This window comes from Salmo trutta, chromosome 26, assembly GCF_901001165.1.
Source record: "Salmo trutta chromosome 26, fSalTru1.1, whole genome shotgun sequence".
NCBI lineage: Eukaryota > Metazoa > Chordata > Actinopteri > Salmoniformes > Salmonidae > Salmo > Salmo trutta.
In genome coordinates, this window is record NC_042982.1 from 28,574,845 (window position 1) to 28,590,928 (window position 16,084).

The 16,084-nt window shown below is 43.9% G+C and overlaps 1 protein-coding gene across 12 annotated transcripts in view; it reads left to right on the forward strand.

Moving 5' to 3' along the window:
• Positions 1 to 16,084, forward strand: part of LOC115163590 (RNA-binding protein Musashi homolog 2-like) — a 338,641-nt gene that overhangs the window by 254,369 nt on the left and 68,188 nt on the right. For all 12 annotated transcript variants that reach the window (XM_029715600.1, XM_029715603.1, XM_029715604.1 and 9 more), the window contains exon 10: positions 3,230 to 3,304. In XM_029715600.1, coding sequence (XP_029571460.1) covers positions 3,230 to 3,304 — 75 coding nt within the window. The remainder of the gene's footprint in view (positions 1 to 3,229; positions 3,305 to 16,084) is intronic.

Here is a 16,084-nt window from a genome sequence, read left to right on the forward strand (position 1 = left end):
CACACACACTCTCTCTCTTTCTCTGCTACCTCTTTAAAGGGAGGACGCTTTTAATAAAAAAATGTAAATGTATGAGCATGGCCTTTTTTCTATTACAGCATATTGGATGACTGTCATACATATTCCATTCACCCAGTTCAATGTAACATTGATAGGTTAAAGGCTACTACGTGATACTCAAATTTTCCTTATACCTGTCATGAGGTTGCTATGACCTAGCCTATTAATGAAAGTTTGTAACGTAGGTGCACACAGGTCGAGAGCAAAAATTGAGGTGACAAACAGTGACACATTCAATACCACTTTGCACACTCTTGCCTGCATCTAGCTGATATAGGGTATAATCATTAGTCCAACAGTTGCAAACGAGAGCTTCTATTAGACAAATTCAGGTATGTTTATCTCCATTTAAGAAAAGTTTTAATAGAATCAGCCGAATGAATACACCAATGATCACACGTAAACACAGTTCACCTTCTCGCATCTATGCGCTCTCCTTCTCTCACTTTTTCCCTTTGCTTGTGACTTCAACGCACAACACATCAGCTGTATGTGACCAGGTGAAACAAACTTTCCAAGCCAAACCATATCATAACCGCTACACACAGCCTACATCGTTGTCCCCATATTAGCTAAAGTAACATCATAGTCAACATAGCTAATAGAACAAACGTTAGTAAACCCGCTACAATCATGCAGTAACGTTACAGTGTATAGTCAGTAAGCAGTTTACACTGCGGGCCCCGGTGGCAATACATTTGTAAAACCAAAAGCTTACCTTGACTTGGAAGAGTTACAGTGTTGTGTTGGAAAGTCATAGCGTGCTAGCTAACATAGCATCCCTCTGTTTGAGCCAGGTGTTTGAGTAGGCTAAACTAGCTAGCTGCATTTGCTAGCTAAGAAAGTGAAAATGACTAAATATGCAGTACCATTAAAAAGTTTGGACACACCTACTCATTCCAGGGTTTTTCTTTATTTTTACTATATTCTACATTGTAGAATAATAGTGAAGACATCAAAACTATGAAATAACACATATGGAATCATGTAGTAAACATTTTACATTTACATTTTAGTCATTTAGCAGACGCTCTTATCCAGAGCGACTTACAGTAGTGAATGCATACATTTTTTTTATTTTTCCGTACTGGCCCCCCGTGGGAATCGAACCCACAACCCTGGCGTTGCAAACACCATGCTCTACCAACTGAGCCACAGGGAAGGCTAAAAAGTGTTAAACAAATAGATTCTTCAAAGTAGCCACCCTTTGCCTTGATGACAGCTTTGCACATTCTTGGAATTCTCTCAAACAGCTTCACCTGGAATGCTTTTCCAACAGTCTTGAAGGATTTCCTTCAAAGAAGCTTTATAGCCTTCTTTAAATATCCTCACAAAAAAAAAATGGAACACGTTCAGTATTTAAATGTATAGATGTTGTCAGAAGCTCACTGTGTTCAGTAAGTGCCAATTTCAGTCCAGTAACTCTCTGGGCCAGTGAGAAAGAAACCAGGTCTGGGATGGAGGAAATGAGGCCACTCAGCTTGAGCTGTTTGAACAATATTTTCATTATAAATGTTATCAAGTCCAGTGTGTGTCAGAACCTCATAATAACCACTACATTGCATTTACCTCCAATACTCTCTCTCTTTCTGTGTGTCTCTCTCTTACTATCTCTATCTGTCTCTCTCTCACACAAACATATACAAATGCACAAAATGTGCAAGTAAACTGCTGTTGTTGTTTCTGAGCAGTGATAGGGTTCTGTAGCAGGATTTAAACAACAGCTCATCTGCCTTCAAGTGTCCAATGAGACCCAGTTGGACTGTGACAGCTCCTGTCTCCAATCTGGCAACCATACAAGGGCAGCATGTGTTGGGTCCTATCCCACTTTATTTCCCTCTTATCTTCCATCATGACCAGGATGTGCTCCAACGAATCCAGTATGGCAAACACTGCTGATGTGTTTTTACCCCTTTTTCTCCCCAATTTCGTGGTATCCAATTGGAAGTTACAGTCTTGTCCCATCACTGCAACTCCCGTATGGGCTCAGGAGAAGTGAAGGTCGAGAGCCATGCGTCCTCCAAAACACAACCCAGCTAAGTCGCACTGCTTCTTGACACAGAGCCCGCTTAACCTGGAAGACAGCCACGACAATGTGTCGGAGGAAACACCGTACAGCTGGCGTGCATTGCGCCCGGCCCTCCACAGGAGTCACTAGTGCACGATGGGACAGGAACTTCCCTGCTGGCCAAATCCTCCCCTAACCCGGACGGCGCTGGGCCAATTGTATGCTGCCCCATAGATCTCCTGGTCGCGGCCGGCTTCGACAGAGCCTGGACTCGAACCAGGATCTCTAGTGGCACAGCTAGCACTGCGATGCAGTGCCTTAGACCACTTCGCCACTCGAGGCTGATGTGGTGTTTTTTTAACACTCACTCACTCACTCACTCACTCACTCACTCACTCACTCACTCACACACACACACACACACACACACACACACACACACACACACACACACACACACACACACACACACACACACACACACACACCCTTGAAACAGCTATCGGAAGCCATGAAATAAGAGACTGGGGGAGCTAAAGGAGCACTTCTGCCTCAGCGAAGATGGCACAATTTAACAGATTGCAAGTATATTCCCAAATAGCAGACTCAGTTTCTTTTTTGCCACTTTTGGAGTGGCTTTTTACAATCACTCAATCATATTTCCCCTCGCCTGTTCCGTCTGTGGTATCTCTGTGGGTATTGCTGCCCGCCGTGCACCGTGGTAGCCTCACACCTCAGAAAGACCCCGCGTCTCTCTAATCCATAATGTCCTTGCACAAATCTCATCCACTCATTGTTTTGCAGCACCGTGTCGTTCATGATCGATTAGCCGGGGCTCTAAAAGAAAGGTTATCCATCAATAACAGTGTAGAGGGGACAAAAAACCTGGACCGATCCAGACACCCTGTTGCCGTATAACCCTGGGAGCCTGCGGGGGGGATGAGGGGACATCTGGGAGGAGGAGGCTGGAGAGCATGACAGGCTGAGACTGGGACACTTCTGATGCTCATCAGCTAAAACTGAGCCTCATGACTCACGTGCTGTCTAGTGTCAGCAGCAGGGTTGTGTGTGTGTGTGGTGTGTGTGTGTGTGTGTCTAAAGTGATGGGAGGCCAAGATGGTTTAACACAACTCCTGATTGTCCTCTCTCTCTCCCCCCTAGGTTACCCAAACATTGTAGCAACGTATGGCCGTGGATACACTGGTTTTGCCCCGAGCTACAGCTACCAATTCCCTGGTAAGTTCCATCTTGTTAGGCACTGTGTGCTTCTCTGCCTGCCTGCTGGGGTGGGGTAATGGACCCCCTGTTGGCTCACATGCAGAACCCACTCCCCCCCCACACATACAGAGTTTGGCACACAAACAAACAAATCAAATCTCACACACAGTGTTCTCTGTCTGATCTCAGCTGTGTTCCTGAGAATGATTATGTGATGTTGCAATGCCATGTCACTCTCTGTAACCCAAATGGCTTCAGTAAGGGATGAATTCCTTCCTGGCACCCACTCACCGCATCATCACTCTGCCAGCTATTATACTGTGGAAAAATCCAATCCGCCAAATGTGATTAGATAAGGTAACATTATGCAGTTATTTCACCATTCACTTCCCTCTAAAGATCTCTACAATGGGAAATGTCAGGGTTGAGCCTAAAATGTGCCAACAGCACTTGACGGTGATCCACTGTTCAGGCTTGATTTCATGCCTTATTTCAACATGTTATGAGTGGCCTGTGTCCTCTCTGCCGCTTGGTATCACTATACCCAGATTGGCATGGTGCCAGTGGGAGAGAGTAACTGTCACCATGCTAGGGACTGCCATGGCGAGATGGTCCACGATTATCCAGCCTGCAGGGAATTCATATACACATGTACAGGAGGGGAACAAGCAGTGTTTCAATGTGGAGTTTTTTTTTTATGCATGGTCAATTTAATAGTTGAAACCTATTCTTCAAATAGGAGTCAGCTAATGTTTGTTTAGATACAGTATGATACACCAGTGTACTCTACTGATGATGACATGGGATCTTTGTCGATGTAACTTCAATTGTCTGAAATATTACATTTTGATTGTGGTCTGTGGCTGTTGATCTTGTGGCCTTATCCCCATGCTCATACGAAGATGCAAGAACCCACTGCATCTGTGAGCAATGTCAAACGTCTGTTGAGTATGGAGTGGAGAACATCAGTACAGTATTGCAGCAGGTTGTTGTCTCTATAATCACATCATCTCGGTGTACTCTTCAGTGGCAGTGTGAATACGTGTCAAACGGAGTCGCAAACACCCAAGTTCAGACGGAATATTACTGAAACAGATGAATAAATGAATGGAGGGAATTAATAAGGAATGGGTGTAAATTGGCGAGGTGCTGGTGAAATCATCTAGCACTATGACTATAGCAGGGGAAAGGGATTAAAACAGGGGTGTCAAACTCATTTTTCCCCAGGGTCTTCAACAAGGTCTGGAGGGCCGCACTGAAAATTGGTTAAAATTTGGGGAAAAAATCCTATCTTTTGGGGAATTTTCAATGCTTTTTGACTGTCTAGCTGTCTAGCTGTCTAGCCCTCCCCTCCCTCCTCCTCCCCTCTCTACTCCCTCTCCTTCCTCCTCCCTCTTCGTCCTCCTCTCCTCTCTCCTCCCCCTCCCTCCTCCTCCTCCTACTCACACAGGTTAAAAATAAAATGAAAAGACAAAAAGCAAGAACAAACCCTCTAGCTGGAGGGACCCCAGCAGACCTAGCGCTATCTGTCGTCAGTCCAGGCCTTGGTTTGGCTAGTACACAGGCACTGTGTTACATTGTTAAAAGGTCTGATTGCTCTGAGGTTAACTTTGCTGCCTTCCTTTAACTCGCTGGCTCTGTCTGTAAAATGATCTTGCCTCAGCACCAGGCACAATGTGACCCTTTTTTCTCCCTGTGATTTTCAGATACTGTAGTGCCAAACAACCTTGGTATCGGACATGTAAGGTGAAAAGCCTTTTTTCCCCTCCTTGTAGCGTCGGGGGATTTAGCATAAAGCTCACTCTGCTTGGGAGGTTAAAAATGGACTGTTGAAAATGAGAGGAGATGCACTGCCCGCAATCCTCACAGGAGACAGCTTCAGAGGAGGTCAAATGGAGGTGTGCGTGTGTGTGCGTGTGCATGCGTGCGTGTGAGGTCATTTACCATGGCCTATTTCTCATCTCACACGTCTCCTGATACAGAAATGATTTGAATGAATGTTTCCTGTGTTATGGCTATTGTAAAGTGTGCGTGCACATTGATAAAGCAACAATAAGGATGATGAGACAACGGTGTTTACAATTCGTGCCTTTTTGTATTTTCTTTATTTTTTCCCGCTACATTCCCCCTTTGACTGTCATAGCCAGTTCTAAGAAACAGCCATTTTAGAGCAATTGGATGATGTGGCAATAACAGTTCTATTTCACTTCTTTACTGGTTCAAATGGACCTGGTGTGAGACTGTTCCCAAAACAAGAAACACTTGAAGTGAATATCATGGCGTCTCTGTCTGTAGACTCTCTCTCTCCTCTCACCTTCACAGCAGCCAATTGTCTCGTTGTCTTTGTCACACCCCATTTCTGGCGTCTGACGTGCCTGCCGCTGATGAGAGCTGAAGGATGCGGTGGCGGTGAATTCCAAGGTCACAGCCTCTTAGAGCACTTCCTGTGCCATGGCTGTGTAATAAAGCCGCCTCATCCCTCGCTCCTCTCCTCCATTTACCTGGCTCTCCTTTAAGGGGGAAGGGAATTGATGCTTCATTTTTGATTAGAGCCTAATCAGTTATGCAAATAAGAGGGGGACCATCAAAAGGTTTGCCCCCATCAACCTCAAACACACACACATGCAACGCCCGCACATACACCCGGGGCCCCACAGCCTGAATTCAGACAGCTACACACTGGGGCTAAGGGAGATAGAAACCAAACAAACAACAAATAAAACACTTTTGGTGCCCCTCTGTTTCTCAGTGCTTTCTGGCCTGGCCATCAAGAGAGTGAAATACCTGCTGTGCTCTGTTTAATAACTACCCGAACCATGCTGGGCTCGCAGGTCGGTCTGGCTCTGTTTGCCCCAAATCACTAGGATGGACAGAGAGGGAGAGAGAGATGGAGGGAGATGAAGAGAGAAAGAGAAGGGATGGGAAAAAAAGAAACTCACATTCAAGGTAAAAAAATGCGGCATCAGCAAATAGACCTGTTCCGACGTAGTCATCAGTTAGACAGCCACGATCATGGATCGTAAAAAACTGAACGGGTGCCTGTAGACTGAGAAAGAGCACATTCTACATTCTACAAAACATCCTATTTTTTGGGTGGCTAAAACCATGATTTGCTCAAACAGTAAAGTGCATTATCCTCATGATTCCTGTAATGAAAGTGTCTGCCTGTCGCTGTGCCCGTGGCCTCGCTGGGGCCTGCTGCTATGATGAGCAAGCCACTCCTCTCCCCCCATGGGTTCGAGAGAAAAATGCATTCTGATTGTATAACATTTAAAAATGCAATTGCGGGGAAAACACAGCTTTGGAAGCTTCATCCCCTTGTTCCTGTCAAATAGAGAAGGGTCTCAACTTTCTGTAGGCATAATATTTATTTCTCAACTCTCAATATTCAGCTCTATAGCAACTTTTTTACAACCAAGATATTTGATATCGCTTTGAGATATGGTGCAGCGCATGTGTAAAATGAGCACCGATCATTGCGAGGACATAGGCCTCATTGGGTAGTAGGCCACAACTGCAAACCGGGAGGGCATGGAAGCGAGCGCACCCATAACTACCAGGACCAGCACACACTGCTCACAGCATGAAACTACCTTTAACTACCAGGGCCAGCACACACCGCTCACAGCATGAAACTACCCTTAACTACCAGGACCAGCACACACCGCTCACAGCATGAAACTACCCTTAACTACCAGGACCAGCACACACCGCTCACAGCATGAAACTACCCTTAACTACCAGGACCAGCACACACCGCTCACAGCATGAAACTACCCTTAACTACCAGGACCAGCACACACCGCTCACAGCATGAAACTACCCTTAACTACCAGGACCAGCACACACCGCTCACAGCATGAAACTACCCTTAACTACCAGGACCAGCACACACCGCTCACAGCATGAAACTACCCTTAACTACCAGGGCCAGCACACACCGCTCACAGCATGAAACTACCCTTAACTACCAGGACCAGCACACACCGCTCACAGCATGAAACTACCCTTAACTACCAGGGCCAGCACACACCGCTCACAGCATGAAACTACCCTTAACTACCAGGACCAGCACACACCGCTCACAGCATGAAACTACCCTTAACTACCAGGACCAGCACACACCGCTCACAGCATGAAACTACCCTTAACTACCAGGACCAGCACACACCGCTCACAGCATGAAACTACCCTTAACTACCAGGACCAGCACACACCGCTCACAGCATGAAACTACCCATAACTACCAGGACCAGCACACACCGCTCACAGCATGAAACTACCCTTAACTACCAGGACCAGCACACACCGCTCACAGCATGAAACTACCCTTAACTACCAGGACCAGCACACACCGCTCACAGCATGAAACTACCCTTAACTACCAGGACCAGCACACACCGCTCACAGCATGAAACTACCCTTAACTACCAGGACCAGCACACACCGCTCACAGCATGAAACTACCCTTAACTACCAGGACCAGCACACACCGCTCACAGCATGAAACTACCCTTAACTACCAGGACCAGCACACACCGCTCACAGCATGAAACTACCCATAACTACCAGGACCAGCACACACTGCTCACAGCATGAAACTACCCTTAACTACCAGGACCAGCACACACTGCTCACAGCATGAAACTACCCTTAACTACCAGGACCAGCACACACTGCTCACAGCATGAAACCAAACCACAAATCATAAATAGCGAAACACAAAACATACAATAATCCCATCCCCATCCTGACCCCTGATTGGAAAACCTAAAACATTTATACTGTACATTTGTGTATGTAATTATTCCAGTTCCACCCTTCAGACAGCCACTGATCAACCCATCTTTTCTAATAAATCATCATTCTACCATTTCCTCTCGCAATCCATCCCTCCATTCTCCCATGGTGTCTCACTAGTGACTTGAACCTCCCCATTGCAACATTTCTGCCCAAATTGCCACAAAAATAAATGTTTTACCCAAGAGCACAATGATATTTCCTGTTGACTGACTGTGGTCCTTCAAATACCCCAGCAATACTGTTTGCAGGTCCAACTGCACCCTGATATTATGGCATAACAACCATTCCTGGACCTGACTCCAAAAAGAAGCCACCCGTGGACAGTACCAAAAGAGATGCTCTATTGATTCTGTTTCTGTATGGCAGAGTCTGTACCGGTCTGAATGTTGAATACCTCATATACTGAGCATTCTTTTTGAAGCGAGAATTTTATATAATAGCTTAAATTGAAAATAACTAATTGAAGCATCAATTGTTGTTTTGTATATCAGTTCATATACCCGATGCCATGGTATTGGGACATCGAAAATCTGTTCCCAACTATATGGAACAAAAATATAAACGCAACCTGTAACAATTTCAAATATGTTTTTCAACTACTTTCAGCTCATATAAGGAACTCAGTCAAATGAGTTAAATTCAGTAGGCCTTAATGATGGATTTCACTTGACTTGGCAGGGGCGTAGCCATGGGTGGGCCTGGGCACCCGCATGGGAGCCAGGCCCAGGCAATCAGAATACGTTTTTCCCCACAAAAGAGCTTTATTACAGACAGAAAAACCCCTCAGTTTCATCAGCTGTCTGGGTGGCTGGTCTCAGACGATCCCGCAGGTGAAGAAGCCGGATGCGAAGGTCCTGGGCTGGCGGGGTTACACCTAGTCTGCAGTTGTCAGGCTGGTTGAACGTACTGCCAAATTCTCTAAAACGTCGTTGGAGGTGGCTTATAGGATAGAAATGAACATTAAATTCTCCTGCAACAGCTCTGTGGACAGTCCTGCAATCAGCATGCAAATGACACAGTCCCTCAACTTGATACATCTGTGGCATTGTGTTGTGTGACCCAAACTGCACATTTTAGAGTGGCCTTTTATTGTCCCCAGCTCAAGGTGCACCTGTGTAATGATCATGTTGTTTAATCAGCTTCTTGATATGCCACACCTGTCAGGTGGATGGATTATCTTGGCAAAGGAGAAATGCTCACTAGGGATGAAAACAAATTTGTGCACAAACTAATTTATTCCTTTCACTTTTAAGTACTTCCCTTTTCCATTTTTGTGACAGAGCTGCAATGAGTTGGTTATAATTTTACATGTCCACACACATGGATTAATTGGTTGTATAACATCATTCTACCCTAGTTGTTAACAATTTCATTCACAAACACGATAACTTTCTTTTACAGTGCATTCGGAAAGTATTCACACCCCTTGACTTTTTCCGCATTTTGTTACGTTACAGCCTTATTCTAAAATGTATTAAATAGTTTTTTCCCCCTCATCAATCTACACACAATAGCCCATAATGGCAAAGAAAAAACATGTTTTTAGAATTTTTGAAAATGTATAATAAAATAAAACAATTCAATATCACATTTACATAAGTATTCAGACCCTTTACCCAGTACTTTGTTGAAGCACCTTTGACAGAGATTACAGCCTCGAGTCTTCTTGGGTATGATGCTACAAGCCTGGCATATCTGTATTTGTGGACTTTCTCCCATTCTTCTCTGCAGATCCCCTCAAGCTCTGTTAGGTTGGATGGGGAGCGTCGCTGCACAGCTATTTTCAGGTCTCTCCAGAGATGTTCGATTGTGTTCAAGTCCGGGCTCTGGCTGGGCAACTCAAGAACATTCAGAGACTTGTCCCAAAGCCACTCCTGCGTTGTGTTGGCTGTGTGAGTATGGTCGTAGTCCTGTTGGAAGGTGAACCTTCGCCCCCAGTCTGAGTTCCTGAGCGCTCTGGAGCAGGTTTTCATCAAGGATCTCTCTGTACTTTGCTCTGTTTATCTTTCCCTCGATCCTGACTTGTCTCCCAGTCCCTGCTGCTGAAAAACATCCCCACAGCATGATGCTGCCACCACCATGCTTCACCATAGGTATGATGCCAGGTTTCCTCCAGATGTGACGCTTGGCATTCAGACCAAAGAGTTCAATCTTGGTTTCGTCAGACCAGAGAATCTTGTTCTCATGTTCTGAGTGCTTTAGGTGCCTTTTTTGGGAAACTCCAAGCGGGCTGAAATGTGCCTTTTTACTGAGGAGTGGCTTCCGTCTGGCCATTTTACCATAAAGGCCTGATTGGTGGAGTGCTGCAGAGATGGTTGTCCTTCTGGAAGGTTCTCCCATCTCCACAGAGGAACTCTGGAGCTCTGTCAGTGACCATTGTGTTGTTGGTCACCTCCCTGACCAAAGTCCTTCTCCCCTGATTGCTCAGTTTGGCCGGGCGGCCAGCTCTAGGAAGAGTCTTGGTGGTTCCAAACTTCTTCTATTTAAGAATGATGGAGGCCACTGTGTTTTTGGGGACCTTCAATGCTGCAGAAAGGCTCCTGTCTCGGAGCTCTACGGACAATTCCTTCAATCTCATGGCTTGGTTTTTGCTCTGACATGCACTGTCAACTGTGGGACCAAATATAGACAGGTATGTGCCTTTCCAAATCATGTCCGATCAATTGAATTGACCACAGGTGGACTCCAATCAAGTTGTAGAAACATCTCAAGGATGATCAATGGAAACAGCATGCAGCTCATGCTAAATTTCGAGTCTCATATCAAAGGGTCTGAATACTTATGTAAATATGGTATTTTTGTTTTTTACAAAAATATCTAAAAACCTGTTTTTGCTTCGTCATTATGGGGTATTGTATGTAGATTGATGAGGAAAATGTTTTATTTAATCAATTTTAGAATAAGGCTGTAACGTAACAAAATATGGAAAAAGTCAAGGGGTCTGAATATTTTCAGAATGCACTGTACATTATCTTCAAGAAAATTGGTTTATCCTCTGTCAGTAGGGAAAGGGGGATACCTAGTCAGTTGTACAACTGAATGCCTTCAACTGAAATGTGTCTTCAGCATTTAACCCAACCCCTCTGAATCAGAGGAGCGGGGGCTGCCTTAATCGACATCCATGTCTTCGGCGCCCAGGGAACAGTGGGTTAACTGCCTTGCTCAGCTCGGGGATTCGATCCAGCAACCTTTCAGTTACTGGCCCAACGCTCTAATTGGTGTTTAGCCATATCATTTGCTGTAGTATAGGTTCTGCCTACTCTGGAGGATACATTTGGAATAGCCAACTCTGTATAGCTTCATTTAACAATAAGGATACTTTAAACAGGGTTCCATTGTCAATCCACCGGAAATTGATAGTTTTAATCTGTATAACAGCAAAGAGACCCCTTTTTAACATCAGATGTGCTTCTCTTAGTAGCCTACTGGAAAACCAGTTTGGATTTAGATATAGTTTTGGTGTAATAGAAGCTTTAAGGAGAGGTTTAATGCCTTGATATTTTTTTGCCCTTCAAACTCATATTCATTATATACATAAACCCGTTTAACTTCATCTGGTTTTCCATTCCAAATAAAATGAAATCTTTTTTGCTTGAATTTGAAAAAGCATTATCCTGGAGTCGGTACAGCCCTGAATAGATAAACTGTAATATCACTAGAGAATGAATCAGTGTAATTTTCCCATAGATGGACAGGTGTTTCCATTTCCATGGTTTCAAGAGCCAAGCTACACTACATGACCAAAAGAATGTGGACACCTGCTCATTGAACATCTCATTCCAAAATCATGGGCATTAATATGAAGTTGGTCTCCCCTTTGTTACTATAACAGCCCCCACTCTTCTGGGAAGGCTTTCCACTAGATGTTGGAACATTGCTGTGAGGACTTGCTTCCATTCAACCACAAAAGTATTAGTGAGGTCGGTCACTGATGTTGGACGATTAGGCCTGGCTCGCAGTTGGCATTGCAATTCATCCCAAAGGTGTTTGATGGGGTTGAGGTCAGGGCTCTGTGCAATCTCGACAAACCATTTCTGAAACAGGAAAGGGCCTTCCCCAAACTGTTGCCACAAAGTTGGAGGCACAGAATCGTCTAGAATGTCATTGTATGCTATAGCGTTAAGATTTCCCTTCACTAGAACTAAGGGGCCTAGCCCGAACCATGAAAAACAGCCCCAGACCATTATTCCTCCTCCACCAAATTTTACAGTTGGCACTATGCACTGGGGCAGGTTGCGTTCTCCTGGCATCCGCCAAACCCAAATTCGTCCGTCGGACTGCCAGATGGTGAAGTGGGATTCATCACTCCAGAGAACGTGTTTCCACTGCTCCACAGTCCAATGACGGCGAGCTTTACACCACTCCAGCCGCCGTTGCGCATGGTGATCTTAGGCTTGTGTGCGGCTGCTCAGCCATAGAAGCCCATTTCATGAAGCTCCCGATGAACAGTTCTTGTGCTGACGTTGCTTCCAGAGACAGATTGGAACTCGGTAGTGAGTGTTGCAACCGAGGACAGACAATGTTTTCAAGGCAAAACTGCTCCAGCTCCTTCAAGTTGGATGGGTTTTGCTGGTGTACAGCAATCTTTAAGTCATACCACAGATTCTCAATTGGATTGAGGTCTGGGCTTTGACTAGGCCATTCCAAGACATTTCAAATGTTTCCTCTTAATCTTACATCTAGACGTTCCGCTAGCGGAACACCTGCTCCAATATCCAATGATAGGCGTGGCGCGAAGTACAAATTCCTCAAAAATCCCAAAACTTCAATTTTTCAAACATATGACTATTTTACACCATTTTAAAGACAAGACTCTCGTTAATCCAACCACACTGTCCGATTTCAAAAAGGCTTTACAGCGAAAGCAAAACATTAGATTATGTCAGCAGAGTACCCAGCCAGAAATAATCAGACACCCATTTTTCAAGCTAGCATATAATGTCACAAAAAACAAAACCACAGCTAAATGCAGCACTAACCTTTGATGATCTTCATCAGATGACACTCCTAGGACATTATGTTATACAATACATGCATGTTTTGTTCAATCAAGTTCATATTTATATCAAAAACCAGTTTTTTACATTAGCATGTGACGTTCAGAACTAGCATTCCCACCGAACACTTCCGGTGAATTTACTAAATTACTCACGATAAACGTTCACAAAAAACATAACAATTATTTAAAGAATTATAGATACAGAACTCCTTTATGCAATCGCGGTGTCCGATTTTAAAATAGCTTTTCGATGAAAGCACATTTTGCAATATTCTGAGTAGATAGCCCGACCATCATGGCTAGCTATTTTGACACCCACCAAGTTTGGTACTCACCAAACTCAGATTTACTATAAGAAAAATTGGATTACCTTTGCTGTTCTTCGTCAGAATGCACTCCCAGGACTTCTACTTCAATAACTAATGTTGGTTTGGTTCCAAATAATCCATAGTTACATCCAAATAGCGGCGTTTTGTTTGTGCGTTCAAGACACTATCCGAAGGGTAAAGAAGGGTGACGCGCCCGGCGTGTTTCGTGACAAAAAATGTCAAAATATTCCATTACCGTACTTCGAAGCATGTCAAACGCTGTTTAAAATCAATTTTTATGCGATTTTTCTCGTAAAAAAGCGATAATATTCCGACCGGGAAACCCTGTTTTCGTTCAAAGACGAAAAAATAAAAACATGGAGTCGTCTCGTGCACGCGCCCCCAGTCTCATTGTTCTCAGATCGACCACTATCCAAATGCGCTACTGTTTTTCAGCCATGGCCTGCAAAGTCATCATTCAACGTTCTGGCGCCTTCTGAGAGCCTATGGGAGCGTTAGAAAATGTCACGTTACAGCAGAGATCCCCTGTTTTGGATAGAGATGATCAAGAAGGCCAAGAAATAGTCAGAGAGGGCGCTTCCTGTTTGGAATCTTCTCAGGTTTTGGCCTGCCAAATGAGTTCTGTTATACTCACAGACACCATTCAAACAGTTTTAGAAACTTTAGAGTGTTTTCTATCCAAAGCTAATAATTATATGCATATTCTAGTTTCTGGGCAGGAGTAATAATTAGATTAAATCGGGTACGTTTTTTATCCGGCCATGAAAATACTGCCCCCTATCCATAACAAGTTAAACCACACAAGTGTTGCTTTAGCAGTATGCTTTGGGTCATTGTCCAGCTGGAAGGTGAACCTCCGTCCCAGTCTTAAATCTCTGGAAGACTGAAACAAGTTTCCCTCAAGAATTTCCCTGTATTTAGCGCCATCCATCATTCCTTCAAATCTGACCAGTTTCCCAGTCCTTGCCGATGAAAAACATCCCCACAGCAGGATGCTGCCACCACCATGCTTCACTATGGGGATGATGTTCTCGGGGTGATGGGAGGTGTTGGGTTTGCGCCAGACATAGCTTTTTCCTTAATGGCCAAAAAGCTCAATTTTAGTTTAATCTGACCAGAGTACCTTCTTCCATATGTTTGGGGAATCTCCCACATGCCTTTTGGCGAACACCAAACGTCTTTGCTTCTTTTTTTCTTTAAGCAATGGCTTTTTTTCTGGCCACTCTTCCGTAAAGCCCAGCTCTGTGGAGTGTAGATACTCCAATAATATGGAGAGACTTGCTTGGGCCAAGAAACACAAGCAATGGATATGACCGATGGAAATCTGTCCTTTGGTCTGAGTCAAAATGTAAGATTTTTGGTTCCGAACGTTGTGTCTTTGTGAGACGCATACTAGGTGAACGGATGATCTCTGCATGTGTGTTTCCCACCGTGAAGCATCGAGGAGGAGGAGGAATGGTGTTGGGGTGCTTTGCTGGTGACACTGTTGATCATTTATTTAGAATTCAAGGCACACTTAATTAACCAGCATGGCTACCACAACATTCTGAAGCGATACGCCATTCCATCTCAAAAATCAAAAATGAGTTTATCACACATACGTGTTTAGTATTATTGCAGGTGTAGCAAAATGCTTGTGTTTCTAGCTCCAACAGTGCAGTGATATCTAACGAGTAATATCTAACAATTTCACAACAATATACACAAATCTAAAGTAAAGGAATGGAATTAACCCCTGGTCGGGCTCCGTCCCGTTTGCGGTACGGACATCCAGCGAAAAATCCTATCGCCATTAGCATAACAAAATGTAATATATATATTTTTTTAAATATAGGACTATGTTATATCGTTTTATAGATACACCTCTCCTGAATCGAACCACGTTGTCCGATTTCAAAAAGGCTTTACAGCAAAAGCAAAACATTAGATTATGTTAGAGGAGTATATCGTAAAAGTAGCCACATAGCCATTTTCCGACCAACCAAATGCATCACAAATAACCAAAAAACAGCTAAATGCAGCACTAACCTTTGACAATCTTCATCAGATGACACTCCTAGGACATCATGTTACACAATACATGCATTCTTTTGTTCGATAAAGTTCATATTTATATAAAAAAACAGCATTTTACATCGGCGCGTAACGTTGACTAACTATTTTCCCTCAAATGTGTCCGGTGAAACAGCGCTACAATTTACTAAATTACTATTCGAAAACATTTTTAAAATGTAATATTGTCATTCTAAGATTTATAGATTAGCATCTCTTGAAAGCACCTGCAATGCCAGATTTAAAAATAACTTTACTGGGTAATCACACTTTGCGATAAAAGGGGATGCGATACTCAGAAAAATAGGCTACCGTTACAGGTCAGCGCCATCTTGGAACAATCGCATATCAAATCTACTCTTGTATACTATTGTCAATAATCCCTTACCTTTGATTATCTTCATCAGAAAGTACTTCCAGGTATCCCAGGTCCACAACAAATGTATTTTCGTTCAAAAAAGTTAATCCTTTACGTCCCAATAGCTTGTTCTTGTTAGCGCGTTCTGAAGGCTGCTCCAAAAGCTCCATCGGCCGCGGGACTCCTCTTTCAATAAAATGCTTTTTTTTTTTTAATGTTCGTTCAAACATGTCAAACGTTGTATAACATAAATCTTT